The sequence below is a fragment of the Micromys minutus genome (assembly GCF_963924665.1).
Source record: "Micromys minutus genome assembly, chromosome: 19".
NCBI lineage: Eukaryota > Metazoa > Chordata > Mammalia > Rodentia > Muridae > Micromys > Micromys minutus.
In genome coordinates this window covers 51326342-51353036 of record NC_137954.1, presented here as the reverse complement: position 1 = coordinate 51353036, position 26695 = coordinate 51326342, and the positions used below count along the sequence as shown (strand labels likewise).

The 26695-nt window shown below is 38.1% G+C and overlaps 1 protein-coding gene across 2 annotated transcripts in view; it reads right to left on the bottom strand.

The window, feature by feature from the left end:
* FER (FER tyrosine kinase) overlaps window positions 1-26695 on the bottom strand; it is a 233664-nt gene that overhangs the window by 125921 nt on the left and 81048 nt on the right. For both annotated transcript variants that reach the window (XM_080932834.1, XM_080932835.1), the window contains exons 8-9: window positions 26094-26216; window positions 21084-21273 (exon numbers count right to left, since the gene is read on the bottom strand). In XM_080932834.1, coding sequence (XP_080788960.1) covers window positions 21084-21273; window positions 26094-26216 — 313 coding nt within the window. The remainder of the gene's footprint in view (window positions 1-21083; window positions 21274-26093; window positions 26217-26695) is intronic.

Here is a 26695-nt window from a genome sequence, read left to right as displayed (position 1 = left end):
AACTGAGATACTGGAGACTGCTACACAATTTCTTCTGTCTATATTTTGTACCTTTCCTAACTCCCAAGTATTTAAAGTATTCCTGCTTTGAGACCAGGTAGTATTCTGGTTAACAGTTTTAGTCAACAGGCCACCTTTCTATTTTACTGTTCTCTTAATTCATACAGAAGTCATCATTAGTACTTTTTCTTTTTTTACAACATTGTTTTAAAAAACAGAGATACATATATAAGTTTTAAAAATCATTTTGGCATAAAACTATATGAATATATTTTTGTCAGTACTTGATTTTTTTAAAGGTTTGATAATATGCATTGAAATCTTACCAGTTAAAATAAACATAAGGTACATGTAAAGCAAAATGTAACATGAAAATAGTCAAAGTTTTCTTAGTGTGTATAGATTAAACATAATGATTTTTAAATACCAAAAATGGCCACAAGGCTATCTTATTAGCTCTTGAATTATTAATGATTTAAGGTCTAGGTGTACCCGACTCTGAGTGGGTGCTATAAACTTACTGAGTTTTGAGGGGCTTGTTTTGTTTGTTTTTTCTAAGAAGGGCTGAGGCTTCCACTTTTTGGCCTTTCTTTTTTGAACTTCATATGGTCTGTGAGTTGCTTTTTGGGTATTCAGAGCTTTCTGGGTCTAGTATCCAATTATCAGTGCCTGCATATTATGTTTGTTCTTTTATGACTGGGTTACCTCACTCAGGACAATATTCTCTAGATACAGCCATTTTCTTAGGAATTTCATAAAGTCATTGTTTCTAATAGCTGAGTAGTACTCCACTGTGTAAATGTACCACATTTTCTGTATCCATTCATCTACTGAAAAACATCTGAGTTATTTCCAGCTTCTGGCTATTATAAATAAGGCTGCTATGAACATGGTGAAGCATGTGTCCATATTGTATGTTGGAGCTTCTTTGGGGTATATGCCCAGAATAACTGGATCTTCAGTTAGTACTATGTCCAATTTTCTGAGGAACCACCAGACTGATTTCCAGAGTTTTACCACCTTATAACCCCACCAACAGTAGAGGAATGTTCCTCTTTCTCTGCATCCTCGCCAGCATCTGCTGTCATCTGAGTTTTTGATCTTAGCCATTCTGACTGATGTAAGGTAGAATCTCAGGATCATTTTGATTTGCATTTCCCTGATGACTAGGGATGTTGAGCATTTCCTTAGGTACGTCTCAGCCATTCAATATTCCTCAATTGAGAATTCTTTGTTTAGCTCTGAATCCCATTTTTTAATAGGATTGCTTGATTCTCTGAAGTCTAACTTCTTGAGTTCTTTGTATATATTGGATATTAGACCTCTATCAGATGTGGGATTCATAAAGATCTTTTCCCAATCTGTTGGCTACCATTTTGTTTTCTTGACAGTGTCCATAGCCTTACAGAAACTTTGCAATCTCATTAAGTCCCATTTATCAATTCTTGATCTTAGAGGACAAGCCAGTGGTGTCCTGTTTAGGAAATTTTCTCTTGTGCCTGAGTGTTTTCAACAAAACTGGAAAATCTAGAGGAAATGGATAAATTTCTAGACAGATACCAGACTTCAAAGTTGAATCAGGACCAGATAAACCAACTAAACAATTCCATAACACCTAAAGAAATAGAAGCAGTCATCAAAAGCCTCCCAAACAAAAAAAGCCCAGGTCCAGATGGGTTCAGTGCAAAATTTTATCAGACATTTATTGAAGACCTAATACCAATACTCTCCAAACTATTCCACAAAATAGAGTCAGATGGAACACTACCCAACTCACTCTTCGAAGCCACAATAACTCTCATTCCTAAACCACACAAAGACCCTACAAGGAAAGAGAACTTCAGACCAATCTTACTTATGAACATTGATGTAAAAATGCTCAATACAATTCTTGCAAACCGAATTCAAGAACACATCAAAACGATCATTCACCATGATCAAGTAGGCTTCAATCCTGGGATGCAGGGATGGTTTAATATACAGAAATCCATCAACGTAATCCACCATATAAACAAACTCAAAGAAAAAAACTACATGGTCATCTCACTAGATGCTGAGAAAGCATTTGACAAAATTCAACACCCCTTCATGTTAAAAGTCTTGGAAAGAACAGGAATTTAAGGCCCATACCTAAACATAATAAAAGGAATATACAGCAAACCAATAGCCTACATCAAACTAAACAGTGAGACACTTGAAGCAATCCCACTAAAATCAGGGACTACACAAGGCTGCCCACTCTCCCCCCACCTATTGAACATAATACTGGAAGTCCTGGCCAGAGCAATTAGACAGCAAAAGGAAATCAAACGAATACAAATCAGAAAGAAAGAAGTGAAAACATTACTGTTTGCAGATGATATAATAGTATACCTAAGTGACACCAAAAATTCCACCAGAGAACTTTTACAGCTGATAAACAAGTTCAGCAAAGTGGCTGGATATAAAATTAACTCAAACAAATCAGTAGCCTTCCTCTACTCAAAGGACAAACATTCAGAGAAATAAATTAGGAGAAAGACCTTATACAATCGTCACAAACAATATGAAATACCTTGGTGTGACTAAGCAAGTGAAGGATCTGTATGACAAGAACTTCAAATTTCTGAAGAAGGAAACTGAAGAGGATTTTAGAAGATGGAAAGATCTCCCATGCACATGGATTTGAAGGATCAACATTGTAAAAATGGCCATTTTACCAAAAGCAATCTACAGATTCAATGCAATCCCCATCAAAATTCCAATTCAATTCTTCATAGAGTTGGAAAGAGCAATTTGCAAATTCACCTGGAATAACAAAAAACCTAGAATACCAAAATCTATCCTCAAGAACAAGAAAACTTGTGCAGGAATCACCCTCCCTGACCTCAAGTTATATTACAAAGCAATTATGTTAAAAACCGCATGGTGCTAGTAGATCAATGGAACAGAATAGAAGATCCAAAAATGAACTCAAACATATGGTCACTTGACCTTTTGACAAAGGAGCTGAAAACATTCAATGGAAAAAGGACAGCCTCTTCAACAAATTGTGTTGGTCCAACTGGCACTCAGCATGCAAAAGAATGAAAATAGACCCTTTATTATCTCCTTGTACAAAGCTCAAGTGCAAGTGGATCAAAGATCCCCACATTAAACCAGGTATAATGAAACTATTAGAAGAGAAAGTGGAGAAAACCTTAGAACACATTAGTTTTTCAATACACCAAAAACATGCACAGTGAGAGAGAGGCCATTGAAACACTCTCATCTACAAGAGTCTCAAAAAAAAAAAAAAAATCTAGAAATGAACCTAAACAAGGAGCTGAAAGGTTTCTATAATAAAAAAATTCATATCTCTGAAATAAAAGGATTGAAGATATCAGAAGAAGAAAGAAAAAAACGAAACAAAACAAAAACTTACCAATGGTCATGGACTGGTACAATTAACACTATCTTATGGCCATCCTACCAAAAGCAATTTATAGACCTAATAAAACTCTAATCACAATAACATGCTTCATGGGGAAAAAAATCCCTAAATTCATAGAGAAACAGAAGATCCCTGAGAGGCAGAACAACACTGAGCAATAAGGTCATTTGTGAAGGGATTAGTGCACCAGGCTTCATACTACACTGCAGTTACAGACTGGCACACAAATAGACAGGTAGACTGGAGGAATAAAATATACGCAAGCACATGTAAGTCCAGCCATCTTGAACAGCTACTGTGGTAGTCTGAATAGGATTGACTCCCATAGTCTCTTATATGCTTAGTCATTGTTTCAGAATTGGAAAGACCAGAAGCTGTGGTCTGTTGGAGGAAGTACGTAACTGGCAGTGTGGACTTTGGGGTTTCAAAAGCCCACACCAGGTCCACTCTCTCTGCTCAGCTTTTTCTCCAGCACCACAAAGCCATGACTGCTATGTCCTCCCACTGTAACAACAGACTACGCTCTGAAACAGTAAGCACTAAGCATGCCCTTGGCAAAGGTGATCCTCATAACAACTGCCTTGGTCACAGTGTCTATCCACAACAGAACCGTGACTAGGACGACAACAAATGAAGAGGAAATAAGAAGGAAGGAACAGGAAGAAGAGGGGGACAGGGAAGAGGAGAATAAGAAAAAGGAGAAAGAAGAAAAGAGGAAGTAAGAGGAGGAGGAGAAGAAACCACCACTGCCAGACAGCCCATTGTTTGATGAATGAGCAGAAGTTTAAAACATTTCAACGACTGGAAAGTCTACAATCACTGTGAAAGAATAATTCAGGAAGCATTAAAGAAGTACTTCAATACTGTGTTATGAGGAACAAGGAAGAGTGGGCATTATTCTATTCTATTCTTTAAATAAAAGCTTGCTTAACAAGATGAGATTTCAGACCATGGTTTGTAAAATGCTGAAATGGAAAGCTATATGAGGATAAAAGTTGAGCTAAAATTCCAATCCAGATTGACCTCAGTCCTTCAGTGATGCTGGAGTACAAAGAAAAGCAGATGACCAGCAACAACAACCTGAAGTCCTGTGTCCTACTTCTCAGGTGACATAGCTCTGATTAAAGAACAACTCCTACCAAAATTAGCTCTTGTCAGCTATTGTGTGTTCTATGCTAATTTAAAATAATAGCTGAATGCACCATACAAACAACACTAGAGAGTAAAAAGCAGAGCCACAATATCTCTCTCAAATGAAGAGGTAAACAGTAATTGTGGGAATTCACACCCTATGATCAATGCAGGAGCAAGGTCAGCTCAGACCTGCCAGTGCCACTCTGAAGACAGTGACATCAGACTAAGGAAGACAATGGCTTCTCATGAGCCCAAACTCTGACTACATTCATGCCAGAATAAGCTGATACACACAGATAAACACTGTGGTTATGCCTGAAGTTTCAGAGAAGAGAATCCAGTGTGTGTTTACTTTGTTGAGCTGTTGGAAGATTTAGTTTCAGTGTGGACCTATACACTAAATATCTCTCTCAGGACAGTGGTTGAAAACTATTAACGTAAAAAGTGTTATCCTATTTTTTCTATTAAAAAAGTAGTAAAATACTAATTTTTAAAATTTCTACTTTTTTTAAAATGTAGTAACACAGATACAAAAGAAAACAAAACTAAAAAACAATTTCAAAAAAATAAAAGGAAAAAATCTTATGTTTTAAAGAACATACAAAGAACAAAATTTAAGTATAAAACAACGAAGATGAAGAATATATAATAATGAGAAGTAAAAGAGCAAGACCTGTCTTTAAACCTAAAAAGTAGTGGATATCCATCATCTATGTAGGATATTAATGTCTCGGGACTCAGAGATAATGATTGTATGATGTCAACCCTGTGTACACAACAGTCGAAGGGATTTTATTATCCTCTAATGTTTTTATGAATAAACAAACTGAGAACCATAAAATCCATGCACACAGTGATGACCTGTAAATTTATGCATAGTATTACTTAAGAACAAGACTATTAATTAGAATATGATAACCCAAGTATTCCACTGAGTAACATTAAGGCAGAAAGTGTATCTGTTTCCATTCTTTTCAAAGAGAAGTAAGAAAAACTTTTATCAGTTATGTGAACACTGAACATTCTTTTTTGGCATTCCCATTCTTATTTCAAAGCCAGAATTTGCTTTTCCTAACATTGAAAACAAAAGCAGCCTAAAATATCAGAGCCATAAGTAGTAAATTCAGGGAGTTAAGTTTGAACTAATATATATATATATATATATATATATAAAAACTCTTCACGAACACAACAGATGTGGTGCTATTTCTACTACCCACAAAAATTATAGCTAGACAGTAAAAGATTAATGGCTGTATATTTCAAATTATTAAATTAAACTTTAAGTGTTAATTTATAAAAAAAAAAATAATGCTAAGCTATGCAGTCACATATCTTGTGAAATTCTCAGTTACTGTCCCTAATTATCTTATACATTTGTTCAAGATGAATATCACTCTCTTTTAGTAATAGATCTTGGCAGGCAATAAAGACTGAAACTTAGAAACAGAGGTCTGAACACCATTACGAATTCTAAACTCAAATGTGTTTCTGCATATAATGCAGTCTCTTATTTTCTCGTGGGTTAAAAAGTCTATTTACACTCAAATCTGAGAGGCAAACAGAAAAGCAAATTAAGCGAGTAATGAAGATTAGCACTACCACCTCCATCTCCTTGGCTGAGCATCTGAGTAACAGTAGTGCTTCAAAGAGAAGAAAAAAAAAAAAAAAAAAAACCACAAGAAACATAATCAGGTGATTGCAATGGACTTCAAGACTATGCCCAGGCCTGGTGCAGGGCTGGAGTCACCTTCCTCCTTACCTGATATCTCTGGATCTCTGATGAGGAAGGTTCAGGGCTCAACTGTATAGAACTTGGTTTTTTACTGAACTTGGACTCAGAATCAGGCTCCTGCTCACCCTCACAGTGGGGACATGCCACACTCTGCTCCATCTCAAATCTGAACTAGAGCTAACAGTATGCACGCAGAAGTCAGTGTGTCCACAGATCTTCCTGTCTGAGACAAAAGCAAGACAGAAAAGGCAAAGGCCTTGATCTTCTAGTCGGTTTCTCCCTCTGTTGGCAGGGCGCTGTACCAGGCAGCTCTGGATCAAAGAACTATGCAGCCAACAATGTTGGGTTTGGTTTGGTTTTGTTTTCTTTTGATGGGAGCCCATGTGCATTAAATGAGGATCCATTATCTATTGAATAAAATAACTTATTTCCTTTCTCTACAACATGCAGAGGTCTTCCAACTGAATAGATAAATACATTTCAAAATCCCTGGGAACTCACCAAATTGCCAAATATGTCTTGAATCAAACCTTCATGAGCAGCTGCATATGGAAGCTTTGCTTTCACTTACCTTCTATAGTTTTATATTACTAAAGTAAAACTCTTCTAATCAAAAGTAAAAGAATAAATTATGTCCATATGATCACTAATGTCTCATCAGATTTCAAATCTCTTATGGCAAGAATATACTGAACTGCGAGTACATGGTGAGGAAGAAGGGTAGGAAGAAAGCAGGTTTGGCATACTCAAAGCTATGAGTATAGGCTGTACAGAAGGCTCGTTTTCAATAATCTATTCCAGTGTGTGGTGAATGGACTTGTAAAAAACACTACAAGCAACAATTAGAGACCACAGTGTTCATGAAGCATATGCAGGGCACTCTTGTTGTGCATGAGCACACGTGTGTGCATGTATGTGTGTGGGGGCATACGTGTGCATATGTGTGTGTTCAGGCTCCCTGCATGGCCCTGCCTGGTTGCATGCTTGTAACCCCATTGCTTCTGTCAGTGTACTGAGTGTACACGTACTTCATCACCACCCTTAGAACAAGGTTTTAAGTAGAATAAACTTCATAAGTCTCCATGGAAACAAAGCAGGAAAAACAATTTAAAAGCAGTAGAGACAGTTCTTGGTTTCAAACCTTATTTGGACCACAATTCTGACATAAACATTTCTCCTTTAAATTTTGATACTCTTTGCAATTTAACATACTTGAAAAAACTAAGACTAGCCCTGGTGGCACACACTGGCAATCCTGCCATTGGAGAGAACTGAAGAAAATGTGTGTTCAAGGCCAGCATGTGTCACACTGTGACATCGTACATAAATCAAAGTAGAGTCTCATTTCTGTCCAATCTCCACTACGTGTCTACGTGTTCAGTTTCTCACACTGTTGTGCATAAAACCACTCATGTTTATATCATAATGTACAATTCCCATTTTGTATTCAGATGACTTCATAAAGTTCTCCATTAATAAGTAACAGTGGAATATGGATAGAAAGCTTCCCGTGACCTAGCACTGTCCTGGCTGTGAGCATCCTTCCATTGAATCCCTCACACTGGCCCACTGACATTGCTTCTACTTCATGCCTGACTTAAGAGATGCTACAGCTGAGGTACACAGAGGTTAGCCAACTTCCTATGGTCACTCCTTCAATAAACCCAAATCACTGCAGGACATTTCTGTAACTCCGGTTCTCAGGTTGGGTTCCTTACCCAAAGCACCCTCCCCAGAAGGAAGTCTCCAGATACTCTCAATTGACTAATTCTCTTCTGCTTAAGTGGGGATAAACTCAGGGAACACTATGTTTCTTTATATTCTTTGTTGGTCTCACATTTTTCTAGCTCATTTGAAACAAGTACTTTTGACTTCTGTGTCTGAATAAATTTACTTACATTTTCCTATCTTTGTTGCTTACTTACAGCTCGGTTCTATTCATTTATTCTTTCAGTATTCAGTGAGGATTTACTAGGTGCCAGGCACTCCCCAAGGCTCACAAAGATCACAAAATTTTAAATCTGGAAGCAATCTTGGAGATAAAAAATAAGTGAAAATTAATATTTACACCCAGAAATATAAATCTAAAGCAGCTGTATTTGATTCTTACTTTACTCCCAGAAGTAAGCTAAATCTGGTGTTTCCTTCGCATCATGTGTGCCCTGTTTTGTTTTCTGTAAGTGGAAGTATTTGGCATCACCTGACGCTGGTGAGCAGACCCTCTTCAGGTTTAAAGACAGCAACTGTATGGAGGATGCATTAGTTCGCAGTTGCTAAAACAAAGGCCAAAGACAGAATGAGATAGAAATCTATGATTTCACATTTCTGAAGGTTGAGCATTGTTTTACTTCTAAATCTAAATGAGTTTGGGTGCCATGCTAAAAGTGTATTTCCTGTTCCAATGGTAACGTAACACACTATAATCTTTAGTAAATATTCCGACCAATCTCTTCTCTAAAACCCAAGAAGACTGCTCTCTGGATACTGTTGCCTTCTAAGAGACTCTGGAAACAGTCAGGAAGATTTTACTGCTTGAAAATGCCCCCTTTCCCTTAGAAAAATATTTTATATAAATATCCAGTGACTCCTTAGCCTGTCCAAAATTAAAAAACAAAAACTATTTAATTGTATACTCTATATAGCAAGTCCTATGCAAGACAGAGCAAATGGTAATAAATAAAATGAAAGTGTCTTCTCAAACCAAGTCAGTGCATGAATAGGTATTATGGGAAAAGAATATATGAAACACACACCTTAACAAATAAGTTAATACATCAAAGCACATATTAGTATTTAATCCATGGAAATGCTAAGACCTGTTGGCTATTTTGTTTACAACAACAACAACAAGCAGACTGGTAGTTATAGGCACTGTTGCAGTGATTAGTGGTAAAGGCTTTAGGAGCTGATACCAAGTAAGGATAGACAATGGGCATCAAGGACAACGATGAGGGTGGGGTATGCAAGGCCACAAGTAGGCTCATTATAGCAGTGGATTCTGAGAAATATCTTAAAGGAAGGGCCTGAGAAATGCAAATTGAAAATATTTAGGGATGCCAGTTGGATGGTTAAGAAAAGAGAGAGGATAAGGCACAATGCTGGTAAGGATGAGCAGAAATCATTGGAGAGTGGGAAAACTGGGACAGGCATTGTAAAAATCAGTGTGATGGCTCAGCCAAAAACCAGAGCTCCCCTGTAACACTGACAGGCCACTGCTGGGCACATACTCACAGCCTGTAACTGCTGTCGGATAATGAAAACTCCTATACTCTACACTGTAGCTTTTAGTCAACTGTATACAACTGAGGTATGCGGGTTAATAGGTATAATGGGAAAAATATAGAGTGAGGTAATTTTAGACCCACAGCATAAAACATCTCAGGTCCCACTCATGTGTAGGTCTAAGTGTCAAATCTTGAGCTTTTTGTTTGTTTGTTTGTTTGACTTGAAGTCTCTGTGGAATCTAGGAAAGTAGAGAGGGGAGCTGGGGAGGGAAGCAGACCTTAAGAGAAGGGAAGAGGGAAGCAGATGTGACATTAAGAAGGAAGGAGGACAGTGAAAGCAGGTTAGGAGGAGAGAGGTGGGAAAGTAGTGTAGAAAACTGAACATGATACCACTCAAGATCTTTGGAAAATCAATGTGAAAAACTATTTATGGGCTTCTTACACATTACTCTTCATACAAAAAGTTTAATGGGAATTACCCTTCACAAGGGATAGATATATTTCCAGAAGCCACTGGCTCAAATAAAAAGGCAGTGCCAAGTGTCAATACTTCCCTCAAATTGAAGAAATCAAGTCCATATCAACCAGGAAGCTTCTTCCCTGCTGGCAGCCTTCACAGCATCACAAGGTAGTGGAAGTACAAAGGCCACCAACTGTCTTACCCAGCTATGAATCCTGAAAGTTACAATACCACTGGCATAGCAAGGTATGACGTCAGTGCAACGGCTGCACCAATGCTGTAAAGGTATATATTCCTATGTCTACATACTTGATGTACATATACAAATACTATAAAGCTGACCAAGACTGGCTGGGAACCCCAGGGGTGAGCCCACTAGTATCAAACTTCTATTTGTACCCCTATACTAGATTAGTACAGCCTCCAGGTTCATCAGAGAAACTGGTATGGATAATGGACAACAATCAATGCAGACATGCAGAGCTGGGGCTGGTGCAGAGAGGACGTGTCTGCGAGCACTAGGCCCTACAGGAAGCCTCTGTGTCATATCCATCCTGCCACTCCTAAGGGAAGATGGGAGAGAATCAGCATCTTCTGGACATGACCGTACCAATGCTCTCAGCAATTCTGCTGTGGCTGCCGAGACAGACCTGTGCTCACTCAAGACAATCACCATCCCATGGAGCAGGGATTATTAGCCCAACCTGGGGAGCTAGCAACAGTTGGTGGCTATAGGGAGAGGAAGCTTCAGGCTTTTTTTTCACAAGTGGTTCCCTGGATGCCAGCCATTCTCCAATGGCTCACCTACATCCATAATCATGCATATACAAGCAGCCCAAACTGGGCTAGGTAGGTAGGTAGGTAGGTAGGTAGGTAGGTAGGTAGGTAGGTAGGTAGGTAGGTAGGTAGGTAGGTAAACAAACAAACAAACAAAACAAGACATGAGGTTGAAAGGAACTGGGAGGTGAATGTGTGAGGACCTAGTGGAGAAATAAGAAAAACAGTCAAAATGTAGAAAATTCTCAAAGAATACAAAACACTTATTTTTTAAAGATACACAAACACAAAAGCATATCCTAAGAACTGAAATTATGAGAGGATGTAGTTGGTCCTATAAAGAACTAGGCAAGTCTATCACAAAGAAAGGACATGTCAAGGGAGAAAAATGAGGAGCTTGGTGTATTCAGACCACAACAGAACAGGAGGCTCCAGTGAGAAGACTGGGTGGGTATTGATGAGATTTGGTTCTCAGAGACAAACGTGTAGACTGGTAAATAGTTCCGACCATCTGTCAGTGGGTTTTACCTGTGTCATCCCAGTAGAGACGCTGACCAGAGGTTAGGCTGGAGTGGAATATACAGGTAACAGAACAGGAACTCAGTGCATGTGAGACTTGGAAAACATTGAATATTAAGTGAGTCTCCCACTTTGATTTTGGTTTGAATAGCTGATTGAGGTGGCAGGTTATCCCATTTACAGAGAAACAAAAGCCTATCTGAGGGGCAGAAGCCAGTTTTTGTAACTCACATTTAAGACCATTCAGTTCATTTGTGGAATGAATTGTTCAAGTTCTAGGCCAGTGTTCATAAAGTATATTAAAAGTGTTTCAGCCATGAAATGAACTGCTATATCCTATATATGGCATTAGATGGAATAAATAAATTAAAATAAAGCATTAGATCTTCATACTATAAAACTAAATAAAAAGCAAGGTAGTGTCTTCTGATAGGCACAGTAAAAACAAAGCCTCCAGATACATTTCAAAATCAATATGCTTTCTTTTTAAAGAATAAGGAAACAAGGTGCCTCAGTTACAGATGTCTGGCTTTCTGACACTGAGCTCCGCCTGCTGGTAACTTCACAGCTTTGGTCATTACACCATTAAGACTAAAGTGTGTTAGTTTAAAACTTAGGAGATACTATGATAACACTGTCTTATTTACACATCCTATGAAGGGACACAAGGAACTGAAACACATTTTTATATACTTGACTAAACCTTCAGAGCAACTGTGTAGTTTCCAGAACTAGCTGCTTCTATTTAAAAAGGATCCTCTTTCAGAGAGCGTCCACAGCTTTCCCTGCGGTCATACAGAAAGAGCTGAGCTGCGCTGTCAGACCTTGCAAGTACAACTAAGCCTGGATAAAATGTGATGTTAACATCAGCAAATTGATGAATTCCCACAATGTCCTCAGACTCTTTCTGAAATGTAACACCTCGGTAGGACCTCTGGATTAAAACTACTGCTGTGTAGCAAAGCGGCCACTGCAGGGCGAGGAGTGACTGAGCTGTGGGCTTTTCCTCAGAGACCTTGTTCAGATGAAAACCAATGCAATCTAACAACGGGCTCTGGATGTCTCCGAGCGCTAATGAAACAAAGTATTTATCAAATAATCTCTTTAGAAACTTAAATGTTTTAACTGAGATAGACAGATATAAATTTGCTTAGAAAAAAACTTCCCTCCACAATGAAACATGTCTTCATAAAACAGAAAAAAATATCTGCAAATACTTATCTTTAAAATTCTTAAAATATACATTAAGATTGGTTTCCTACATATATAACAAAGAAATTCATAAAGTAAAATTAGAACTAAATAGAAATGACACATTGTATAAAATACATTATAAAACCAAAGGTGAAAAATAAAACTGAAGTTTTCCATTCAGTCACCATCAGTAACAACACTTTTTAATATGAAAGATGGGAAAATTAGAAAAGTTTTATAGAACTAAGTTTCTAGAAACATAAATTATTTTTAATACTAAAATACTTCCCCAAAATTTTAAAGATAATAAAGATGTTCTTTTAAACAAAAACAAAGAAATTGATCAGTAACTATTTATCCATTGCATATTCAACTTGCAGCTAGAAGTGGTACTGAAACAAAATTAGGGTTGGGGTGGGCTTTGTTTAGCTTTGAGACAGAATTGTGTGAAGCTGTGGTCTGGCCCTGAGGTCCCGAAACCATCATTACCATTTCATAAGTGGCTGGGAGCTGACCGGTGCCATTGCACACAACCTAAGGAACCCCACTGCTCTAAGATTGACTATACTGTTAAATGAAGGAAGTTGACTAGTGCATTCTTCATCCTAAAGAGCTGATTCTGGTGTCACGGCCCCCTCTTCTACAGAGGGATTCTAGATTTTGTGTTAGAAGATTTTATGAACAATATTCATATATTAGCTGCTGATATTATCAAGGGCCACACAATATGTGTCTGACAATAATCACACAGGTGTAAGTGTGAAAGCCTCTGCTACACATTTTATTAAGGCTAAATGCAAAGAAACTTTCCTCTCCCAATGTGGCATTCCCTCTTTCACGTAAGGCTGTGCTACTCCAGCTTCCATTGTATTTTTACCGTTGAGATGCCTACAAAGTAATAGCTCACACAGTGCAAGAGCAGTAACCAAAGACTCAGGCACAGTCTACCATAGCAACCACATATGCACAGCATAGTCTACCATAGAAACCACAAAAGTAAGGCACAGTCTTCCATACTAACCACACACATAGGCACAGGCTCCCACAGTAACCACACAAGCAAGGCACAGTCTAACATACTGATCACACATGCAGAGCACAGTCTACCATAGAAATCACACATGTAGAGCACAGTCCACTACACTTTTTGTGTTTTATCTGCTTACAATCTATTATTTTTTCTGGTTGTAATTTTATATTTTGCTGAATTTTACTGTCTTTAGCTACCTCAAGTAGTCTGTGGAATAAGACAGGAAGCAACTGTTAATTAACAGTGGTTACAGCAAGACAAAAGCCTTGTGATGTGAAGCTTCATGTGGCCAGAGCCATGGAAGGTCTAAGTAAGTTCTGAAGACAAAGGCTGAGTCACCACAGCTGCGACACCCCCTGTATCTTTAAACTCCTACCATTGCCATGGTACTGGAGCCTGTCTTAGAGTGACAACTGAAGCTCTGAGCATCAGCACTTTCACAGCTCCACCCAATCAGCTAATGGACTCATGAACACTGGAACACTCCCATGTTTGCTAACTCCAAATCAAATTGGATGGCTTGCTTGGCACACTGTCACTGCTGTTTCTGGCTCAGGGAAATAAGGAAAAAGCAATATTCCCACAGATCAGCCAAGAAGCCTGTAAGAAATGGCACAATTAAATTAGGTTTTCGTATTCCTACAGAAAAGGCCAGAACTTTTCTTAATGTGGGCAGACCAGGCTTGTTTTATTCTCCATCTACCAGAGCCTTAAGTACTTGCACTAATTATCCCATCATCATAAAAGCATGGTATGACTTCCAAAATAGAAACAATTATGTTTTAATTCCATAGTGCAACTTTCTAAATTGTAATGAGCAACCACTAAATTAGAATGAGACCTCTAAATTGTATGCTGTCATCAAATGCTAGCAAGTGTGTAGACATTAATTTCTGTTGAAAAGTCAAACCTCTAATAAAAAATCTGAATCAACCTGTCTGTATAATACACTATACCTGTATAATCTTCTATTTCTTTAAATATAGAAAATCCTACTGGTTTTTACTCCTAACATAAAGGTCTGCCAAATAATCTTTCTAATTAAGTAAGTTTTTCTCATGCTAATACAAATATACAGGTGAACGATGACAGTAAATATTCCTGCATCATAGGAAAACATGATCAAAACTAGAGAAGATCCCAGGTTCACTTAATATTATTAGATGTAATACAAGAATCAAATCCTTAAAAACAAGATAAAAATAAATAAGTTGATTACAGTTAAATAAAGTGTATATAATTCTATTATAAATAGAGGCAAAAATGTTATCTCAGTGTTTTCCTGGTGATCTGAATTCAGGAAATCATCCAAGTATGAGTGAGCTAGATACAAGTCACCAAACAATCTTCTCCTCACCGGCACTGGGGTCTGATCAATGAACTCAATGGTTAATGACTAATAAAAGGCTTATAAAACTAACATACATAGATCTGTAAGAGTTGAACCTTGCTAACAGTTTATAACACCAAAATTTATAAATGTGTAACAGTTGAACACTACTAACATAGGCTACAACTGAATACCAATGATATAATTATGACAAATTTAAGTAACTACATATAAAAATATAGAGATAAAGTCTACATTGATCTGTAAGCATTCCATAACCTTATGCCACAATAAATCATAATATTTCAGATTTCTGTTATGTTCTTCCTTTCTGTTGCTGCAAAACTAACACTATGACCAAAAGTAACTTAGGGGATGAGTCTACCACGGAGGGAAGTCAGGGCAGTTACATGAGCAGGAACGGTGAAGAAACGGTGCTTGCTGACTCCTCCCTGGAGCACTCGCTCCGGTTCCTGGTCAGCTAGATTCTGATCTAGTGCAAGCACACTGGCCTAGCAGTAGGGTTCGTCAGCATCTATGAATGATCAAGACAACCCCCCACAGACATGCCTGCAGGCCCATCTAATACAGGCTTTCCTCTTAGACTATCCAAGGTTCTAGCAAGTTGATAAGCAACGCTAACTAAGACAAAGTCCTAAAGTAGTGTCTGTATTTTTCATTTCATTTTATCATATTAAATACTTTCCAATAAAAACTCTGAGATACAACATTTAGTATCAACTGAGCAATTCCATATAAACAGGTTTTCTAAAAATTGTAATTTATCTCTTGGCCTACAACTTGACCCAAACAGTAGACAGAATTTTCTTAAACAGATAAAAAACAAATTGTTGCTATACAATAGATTTTATTGAATCATAAAAGAAAAGTTTTAACTCCTGTGAGCTAACCCTTCAATAACATTTAATACTTGTAATTGAAACTGCAAACATGACCAGTGCCTACTGCTACAGACTCCTTCCTCTAAAGTTTCAAATTTACAATCTAACAAGGTTCTTGCTATGATACCCAGGCATGCCTGCCTTCATCTGATGATTCTGCTGACGTACAGGTGTTTATCACACCTGATTTATGCCTAGTGCTTTAAAAAGGAACCAAGAGAGAAAGAAACAAAACAATGAACTACCAATACCAATGTTTCAGAAACTGGCTATTTAGAAAGACTGAGTCAGGTGACCAAAAGTAACTTGTAAACAACTAAAGCTCTGCCGTACAAATGCCTTCATCACTATCCCCTTATGCAGTCTTGTTCCGCTCAGTTCTCTCTGCTCTCTGGACAGATGCTGCTTTATCGGGGATGCCTTCCTTGACTTCTCTCAATACAAACACAACATTCACACCCAGCTTATACCACTAATTGCTATATTCTTCCCCAAAGAACTTACCACCAGACATACTCCATGTTTAGTTACTTACATGCTATTTCTACCAGTGACAGAAAAAGGCCCTGACAGAACTGTGATTAGAGAGATGTTCCTCACAGCACATATTTAAACACTAGGCCCCCAGGTCATAGCATTGTTTGGAAGGTTATGAAACCTTCAGGAGATGGAACCTTGCTGGAGAAAGTAAAAAGTCACTGGGAAAAAACAATGGAAGAAATGTGATCGGCCAGTTTCCAGCTCCAGCCGGGTCCTCCCATCTGCTGCCATGAGCTCCCTGCCAAGATGAACACTCCCGCCTCTCTTTCCCTCTCCCTCTCTGTCACCCCACAGTTACTTCTGTATGGCTACTATCTCAAGAGACAGAAAGGTCCTAATACAAGCACAATAAGAATCACATGTATGCTGCTCATGGATGTATTGAAAGCTCTAAAGTAGCTGGTCTAGCTTCTGTTTTGGTTTTGGATGACCACTGTGATTTCTCTATTACCATGAGAAAATACTCTAATAAAAATCAACTTTGAGGAAAGGAATTCCCCTCAATTCCAGTTTCAGTTCATCACTGGAGAAGAGTCAAAGCCACAGAGATAGAGAGAGCTGGTCACACCACACCCATAATCAGCAGAAAGACATTAATACACACATGCTGAATTGTTTCCTTGGCTCAATTCTTTCACTCTCACATAGTTCAGAAACGGCTTGCAAGGGAATGATACCACCCACAGTGGGCAGGATCTTCTCTTAATAAAGGTCTAAGACAATTCGCCACAGGCAATGCTCATTAGCCAACCCAAGGAAGACCACGAAGACACTGTCTCAACATTCATTGAAATTCTCTTTCCAGAATTTTCTAGACTATGTCAAGTTGAAAATCAACACCTGGCCTGATATAAAAACACACCTTTTAAATGAGTAAGTAGAAAAAGAGTCACTATAAATGCCATATTATAAAATGAAACTTAAGGTTCATTTCATAAAGGAGAAGCAAGAAACATCAGACAATATAATATTTTCTTTCATTATGTAAAAAAGTACAGAAAGCATATAATTTACATGCAGGCTTCTTTTTTGCAGATAATGCTTCTGGAAAATTATTTCTGAGGAAGAAAACTGAAGATTAAGCAAGGAACAGTGAGACCCACATACAGACCCACATGCACGTAGTGTTATTAAAAGGCATTACATGAGGCCTTGCTTTATCAAACAGAAATACACAGTATAATCTTTCATAAATCTATTCAATCATTCTTACAGTGAGTAAATACTGATTAACTTACATATGAACTAAGATATAACTATCTAAGAAATAAAGTAGAACTATTTCTTTCACAGTGTACTCAATATATAGGATACATTTATACTTATTATCTTTTTCAGTATCAAAAATGTCCCATAAGACATACTACCCCTACAGAATGAACGCTGATAAAGCTTCAGGAGTTAACTATAACTGTAGGGCAGAGACTACAGAGCTACTTAGGTCTTCTGACCCTTGCACTGGCATTTTTCTCATTATAACAATATTCGATGCACAAGGCTCAAAATTAAAACTTATGTCAGTGACTGCAAAAAAAGAAAACATACCTCACAATGATAAAGTTAAAACTTCAGAAACATGCCAACTCATTCATTAATTCAGGACAGTGTTCCTAGCATAAGACTGAAAAATCAGACACTGTCACACAGGACACCACTGAGTCACAGTGGTATCAGGCAATCTTTATAGAGTGAAGGATTTCACTGGTTGAAAATGTAGCATAATAAGATCTTATTACTTCTGCTCAACTAAGAACAGTGACTCAGTTGGGCAAAGAAGATAAATATTTGCTGTGTTTCTGTCCAGCAAAGAAAATTACCTGAACTGTCAATTTCAGAAATATCAAATTGAAGTTAACTGTCTTGTAGGATAGCTACATATGTTCTAGGAGAAGGGAATCACTCTGTGGCTGCCATCAGCTCTACACATATAGATCTGACATGCAAGTAAATGCTTTAATCAAAATCACTGTACTTGGTCCAAAGCTGTCATAAAATAAAGCAAACAGGTGACTCTAGTGTTAGAGGAAAGCTTAATCCCACAGGTCAACGGACACTAAAATGAGGCTTCTTACCATTCCTAAATAGTTAACCAACAACTAAAGAAAGATGTGTAATAAATAGTAGAGCCAGCAGCCTGTTTACTTGCTTATTAGGAAATACTGATGTTTGCAAAGCTATACAAGGGAAGACTACACAGCTTACACTCCTAACCTGACTCACAGGAGTCACTCTTCTGATCTCTAGAGCTCAATACAACTTAAATCCTCAGTTCATTAAGAGCTTGCCTCTTCTTCGGCTCTTCCTACTGGCTCTTTCCTACCCCAAATAGAACTTCTGTTTTACTGTCTCCTACTATACAGAAAAGAGGCAGGGAGGGAAAGAAGGGGAAAGGGAATTCACAGATATTGATAAGGTACACAGATGTCTAATAGATAAGTCATGTAGATATAGGTAGGCCAATGGATACAGATGACAGACAGATGAGTCTAGCACTGAGTGCGAACAAATGATGCTGTCTCTTCCCCCATTACTCCTAGGCCCTTCTCCCTCACATAACGTCTAACTTATTTGATAATGCTATTCATAAAACAATGTTTAAGAGACATTTTGAGAAAATACATTTAAGCATTATAATTTTATTATTTTCAACTAAATTGAAAATATATGGTATAAATGTTAATTGAAAAAAGTTAAAGAATGCAAAATTGTCACCAATACAGGTGGGGATAATTAACAGTGAGAAGTGTTAGCTGCTCTCACTGTTCTTTTAGTGTCAGATGTATTCCTTCCTCCTAATTTACAGTAAAACATTCACTGGCATCAATTTGTGGAATGGCCTATACAGTTTATAAAGTAGTATCTTATTATTCTTAACTATACATAACTCAACAGTATTCCTTTTGAAAACCTGACTGATTTTTCATTTGGAGTGGCTTGGTTTGAGATGGAGTTTCCCATGGCTCCCATGATGCCTCAAACTCGCTGCCATCCAGGCTAAGCCACATGCAGAGTATATACCACCAACCACACGAGGCAAAATTTTAATTGTTAAAGACTTACTAAAGGCATTGTTTCAATATGTAGATAAAACGATTTCAGTTCCTGACAATAAATTGAAGATAATAAAACAGACAGCACTACTTCAAATTAACAAGGTAACATCATCCTTGTAAATCATCATGTATATGGTATAAGAGAAGAGGGTGAAGATGTCAAAAAGAGTAGTTTGCTTTCTTATACCTTATTATAGAAATATGAAACACTGTTTATTCAATTGAATTGATAAATATTTGACAACTTAAGAACTAAACTCTAAAGAATCAAAAAATTCTTAAATGCCAGGTTTTTAATGTATAACTATTGGGAATCATTTTTATATGGCAACTTGGATAACTACTTTTTATTCTACCATGATAGTAGCAGCATAAGTAATATGTACATTAAATTACTTAAAATTAACTATAAAGCATTATAAGACTGCCAAATCATCAAGTAATACGTACTAATTCTACACTCACATTCAGGCAAAGAAATATTACAAACCATAATCAAAGGAAAGATACAAGGTTTTTAAAAGCCAAGTGAAAAAATAAATGTGAATTGCTCTGAAAGAATACATATGTTCAACAGATATCAAGAGCCATGAAGCACAGAAAGAAAGCCACAGGCCTTCGTTGTGCGCTTAGATCTCGACAGGCAGGGTGATACTTGAGAAAAGACTACAATTTGCAAAGTGATATGTTAGCAAAATCCAATTAATAACAAAAACTGCAATAATTATAATGTCCAAGTACTTCATATTTATTACTATGTTATTATAGCTCTAAATACGGCCTATAAGAACATCTGAATTTATTTAACATACTATATTTATTTTAATACATATTTATTATAGCATTGATATATTATTTATAAGTTATATTGACTATATATTATATATAACACATATTACTTAAGATCATATAAGTTGAAAAATTATTCAAATGTCAACTATAAATTCTTTAATTATAATATTCCATCTATGGATTGAGCTATCCAGAGAAAACAAAAACTATACCTCAGGATTGTTTAAGCACTGCACTCTGCAATTTTGGCTTGAACAGATTTCACTGATGATATAAAGGGGCTCTTCTATGTACTAGATCTAGAAAATCTAGAGACTATCAAATGTCCCAGTGAGAGAAACTGCTCCTTAGTAATAATAACCAACACAAATGATAGATACACAAAGTAGACAGAGGATGGATGGATGGATGGATGGATGGATGGATGGATGGATGGATGGATGGATGGATGGGCAGAGACAGACAGACAGATGACAGATATACTGATATATACTAAACATTAGGCAGGTAAAAGTATAAAATTAAATTGAATTTTAAGTTTATAGATCTGAGCAAATTAAGGATCAAAAACTTTAAGCTAAATCAGTGTTTATACTGTGAGAAAAGTAAACACCATCAATCTAAGGCAAACAAATGGCATGGTTCTTAAGAAACAGTTAATGAATAGCTTCCTCCTTATTCTTATTTCTATCTTTAAATGATACCCTACCTTCCTGCTGTCTCCCAGGAATAAAACCAACTTCAGTCCTTTCAGTTTGGAAGGCAAGAGAAGAGCTTTCTGTCCTCTGACTCTATGGGTGGTTCCTGAAGTACTCTCCAGGTGACCTGAGGTGACTGACAGGTAAGTCTATTCTGCATTTACAAATAAGTTTAATAGGACCTGCATGTTAACAAGAGCAATAATTTGTTACAGGAAACCAGTATTCGTTTCTGCTCACTAATTACCCAGACACTTCAGCACCTGATGGCTCCACAGCTTACCATGGATGTGACTGACCGCGCATCTTCTTCGTAATTCACCACAGGAGGTGGTTCTTTCCCATCATTTTCCTGTACTTTTTGCTCCAGCAATTCTTTCTGTGCTGCACACTTTGCCTCAGTGCATCTCAATTGCTGGACTGACTGTTTCAACTCTTCAAGTGCCTGTTTTTGGCCCAGAAGAAGTACAATGCTACAACAGAATAAAATAAATATGTATTATTTCAACTCAAGAAGTAAATCCATTAATAGAAAAAGTGGTGTATATCTCTGTGTGCAATATGTGTGTGTATGTATTTATTATGTATCGGTGTGTATCTGTTACGTGTATGTGTCTGTGTGTGTCTATGTATGTGTATCTCTGTGTGTGCATTTGTGTATTTTTATGTACCTGTGTATCATGCGTCCATGTGTCTATGCAGATTCTGCTCTTATAAGTTTTCATTTTCCTCTACAGTGCTGCTTCAGAATCATAATGAAGCAGGTTTTAATAACAATGGATACTGGATACTTGAATTAATAAAATGGAAATATGTCACTCAAAAACACTTTCAAATAAACTGTGGTCTATAGCACGCACTTAATTTTACACATTTTAACTATCTACCACAGGAGTTAGGGTTAGGAATAGGCCCTGAGCTGATGGAAAAAAAATGACAAAATGATCCATGAATTCCCAAATCTCAAGAACACCTTACTGAAGGCAGTGATATGTTCCTGGGGTAAAATTAGTAAGATTGGTTGATGGCTTTAATGTGTACACTGTGTGTACATTATGAGATCTGTTCTGAACTGGAATAGCTAACACGATTCACACCTGATTTTAATGGCGTAAGTGTAAATCTAGAAATCTTTCTATTATCACCAACATGGAGACAGAAGATTTTCTCAGCCCTCCTTCAGAGACTTGGCCCTTCCCACAATGGGAATTTCCAACTACTTTTCCCTTAGCAATGCCAGCAGAGAGAAAACCGAGTGTTGGTGGGAATGTCTCTACCATATGTACATGGTCCTGATTTTGTAAAAGTGCAGCATGTACTGCAGTGAGTTACTAATAGATGAGAAACAGCAGACTGAAAATAAAGGAGCACTCCAGCTCAGACAGCGAGGTAACGGACTGAACGTCATACATTAACAGTGCTGTAGTATTCTGAACACAATCAGAACATAGCCTGAAAAACACAAAGACTGACCAAAGGCAGCTATTGCGTTGTATGTCTACTGACAACGAACTCGGTTCTGACGGAACTGAGCAGGGCACAATCCCGGGGACACAGTAAAGAATGTGGTTACCTCAATAGTAGTTGAGGAATTTCAGAAAATGATGTAGAGCTGGGGGGGGGGGGGATAATGATTAAGAGCATTTGTAGAAGACCCAGAAATGTTCAGAAGACAGATTGCTCTAAACATCATAATCTAATAAGTGAAAATCACCACGTATATATCATCATCATTCAGTAAGCTGTGACCGATTTCTAAAATCTGTAGATTTCTTGGTAAATTCATGCTGGCTTGTGTATTAGTAATTACTGTTTTGCAATAAATTGGCACTTCTACTTCTTAGAAAATCCACTCAGAAAATGGTAATTTTTAAGACAATCATTTTTGTGAGAAACAAATTGAGAAGACCCTGGAGAAGATTCTACACACACCAAACACCAAGCAAAACACCAAAGAATCCCAGGGTCTTTGAAAACAGCATGAGACATGATTCTAAACATATCAGCTGAGATATCATAATATATTTTCACATACATCCAGAAGATTATTCAAAGAATGATTTACTACATGCAGGTGAAATTATTTGAGACACTTAAAAATAATATTCTGAAAGAGCTCTTATCAATAGTCTTACATAAAGGCCAACAGGAAACACATATGACATGGCCACAGAGGGTTAACTGAGAGGAAATAAGCTTAGCAGTAATGAAATGTAAAGTGCTCATAAAGGGCAATGGCTGCAAAAGGGAACTGGTAACCAGTCAAACAAAGACCTCAACTGCATTCTTAGCAGCAAACTCACATTGACTGTGCTAGCAGGCAGAGCCTGGACACACTCCGGACAGACAGGGTCACCCAAGAGAGGGGACGTGTACAAGGGCTCACCTGTCACTAACAAGCTCTCTGGTGATGGTTTGCACAGAAATGGAATTTGCAGCAATAAAATCTCACTGGTGCACTAACGCCAAACAAACACAATGGTGCTTTTGTAGAAGAGGGCAAAATGACAGTCAAAATGTCTGGAAAAGTCTTATTATTAACTACAAAATTAAAAAAATCCTAGAAAGTCCATGCTCTAGACCAGGCTATCCTGGCTCGGACACAATCTGGGAATAAGCCTTTTCAATTTTCCTTCAGAAGCTATAAATATTAGGAATTTAGAGGGACATACTCAGTCCAAAGATTTAACTTAAAACCCTACTGTATGTTGATAAAACAAATAATTCTACTAAGTAAAATCCATTAGGATTTATTTATTTAGAAGTAATTTAAAAGTAAAAAAACACAAAAGAAAAATTTTAGTATTTTTGAAGAAATGTAATCTCATTTTATTACTTTTAAGTAACAAAGACTATGAAGATAATAAAGTATTACAAAAATAAAGATGTTTTTAAAAAACAGAGACTCACTGTGTACCACTGGTTGAACGTTTAGGACCACACCTAGCCTTAAACATAATTATAGATTCATGCCTTAAACTAGGGCAAAACTCACTGTCATTACATATAAATATTTAGATACAGAGATATTTTACCTACATATAAATGACAGATTTTGATAGATGGATAGATAGAAAGAAAGAAAATGAAGAAAGATAGATAGATGATAGATAGCAGAATCTAAAGACAAGCCCAGAAAATATTAAGGGAAAAAATAAAAATGTATCATGGAAGCCTATTCAAAACATGTTTAGCAAAAGACATATAAAGGCAAAGTTCAAGCCACCAACTTTTGAATCAGTAACAGCAATAACTGTTTAGTCACGTAAGTATACTTCATATTTTAATTTTTGTATTATACCCTGAAGCTAACAATAACGATGTCCGTCAGGGTAACAAGGGCTACACGATGGGGTTCACTAGGACTCACCCCTGAAAACCTGGCCTTGCTAACCCTTCCAACTCCTAAAAGTTCTATTAGCCTGCATGGCCTCGGCAGGAGGCGGAAATCCGAGGCCAGCTCCACCCCTACCTACGATACCTCTGTTCCAGAATGTCCTGCCTGGGTGGGCCTGGGCTACAGGACTGGCATTTATCATGTACTTCCTCCTGGATGCCGAGGCTAGAGCCTGCTGCAGGCGGCCAAACGGCCCAGCTCTACAGAGCAGCCAGCCTGCGGGGCCATTAACCGTACACACCCTCAGGCACGTGTGAGGCAGCACCGCGAACTCAAGGTAGTGAAATTTTCAAAGAAAAGTCAGAATCGGAGGGGGTACCAATGAAGATGAAGCCCAGGACAGAAAGCCTGTCAGATGATTATAACCGGCCCAGAAAGGCAGCTGCTTGATAAAACTGCCCTACTACAGGCCCCTGGTGATCGTTGAGATTCCTACTTCTGTAGTAATGGGGCAACGGCTAGATCCATGTGAGGTGCCATTGCGTGGTAACTCAGGAAAAGAGTGAGAATTACTACTAGAATGAGTTCAGACTCAGAGACGGGAAGGCAGAGAGTACACGGAAGGAAACACGGAGAACAAAAGGGGTTTCAGCAGCGGAGTGACCATATAGCAGTGCCAGCATCAGCCTTGAACAAATATTCAACACCTCAAGGATGGGCAGCGGGAGTGGGGGGGGGGGTCAATGTTTTTAAAATGAGCAGAAGGACCCAGCTGGGAGGAAAAGGTAAAATAATATATAAAACTTCTGGGAAAATGATGGCAATACTTTACAAGTCTATGAGAAACGGGCTTAGAATAGTTACATTCTACCATGAAAGGGCCCTAGGGATGGCACCAAGGGAAATGTGAGAAAATTCAAGTATCTAGTTCCCCAAAAAAGCCATCTAATGCTTTAGATACAGAAGTTCATCTGCTAACTAATAAAATGAGAAGATGAGAAATTTGACTGAAGCAGAGAATATTTGAAAAGTTATGGCAAAAAATAAGAGCAAGTGTAGAACAGAGATCTAACACATCACCAAACTCTAGAGAGCCTTGAAAACCCAAATCAGGTCTTGAGTGTGAGAAGAAACATAGGTTCTGCAGTCAGGACTACGGAAAGCATGCTGCTACCTGCCTCTTCCCCCACACCCGGTCACTCACACTCACACACACACACACACACACACACTCACTCACACACACACACTCTCACACACACACACTCACACACTCACACACACACACTTACACTCACACACACACTCACACACACACACTCACACTCACACACACACTCTCACACTCACACTCACACACACTCACACACACACACACTCACACACACACACTCACACACACACACACTCACACACACACACTCACACACACACTATCAGTAAAAACATAATGACAGGGTGAGTAGAGGACGCAGCTGTTAGAGTGCCCCCCACCCCTGTGAACACATGAGACCCTGAGTTCCAATCCCAAGCACCCACATAAATCTAGGTATGCTGGTGAGCATCTGTGACCTCAGTACTAATGTGGGGGGTCAGCCCTGAACTCCAATAACACACACACACACACACACACACACAGTCTCTCTCTCTCATACCTGAACACATAGCAAGTGTACACATTTAACAACCATGACAGAAATGTACTAGGACAAGTAATGTGAGAAGATCCAGGAAAAGACTGTCACGTTAGAAACCAGCAATACAAATGCAGCTGGTATTTGTTTCGATGCAAAGCAGATTAGTGTGATCTAATTAGTTTAATTGATTGCCTTTAATACAACATCAACCCATTTCTAGAATGTTTTAACATGAAAAGTCCCACACTAGCATGTGGCAAACACTCCTGTAAATGTGTCACTAAGCTATGCTCTCTCAGGAGGCTCCTCCATTACTCACTCAGACTTCTTTTCACAGGTCTCGGAAGATTCCTCAATCCTCTTCTCTAGCTCCAGGACTGCCGCCTCCTTGTGTAAAAGCATCTGCTGGGTCTGTGTGAGCTCTTCCGCTAAAGTCTTCAACCTGGAAGAAGGTGCATCATTATCAGTTAACACTAAATGTGCCGACTTGCATGCACCCAGAGAACAGCAGCCCCTTAATCTACTGCAAGGTAAAATTTCAGTTCCTTGCTTGCATTAGCCATGTTTCAAATGCTAAACACAAATACGGCGTTTATTGGATAACGTAGAAAACATTACATTAGTCCACGTGAATGTCCAGGGAGCTCGGTATGAAACACAGGGGTCTGTGCAGAGGGAACGAGGCACACAGCTCTGAGTTACGGCTGTGAGCTTTGGGCAGGGGAAGCTGGTGCTCTTGGGAAGCATTTGTCTACAGTCTTATTCCTATTCCCTGTTGGCTTGCAGACAGGGTTTCTCTGTGTAGCTCTGGCTGTCCTATAACTCACTCTGTAGACCTGACTTGCCTCAAACTCAGGATCTGCCTGACTCTTGACAATCAAAGGTGCTCAACAATACACACAGCCAATCATGCTTTTTAAA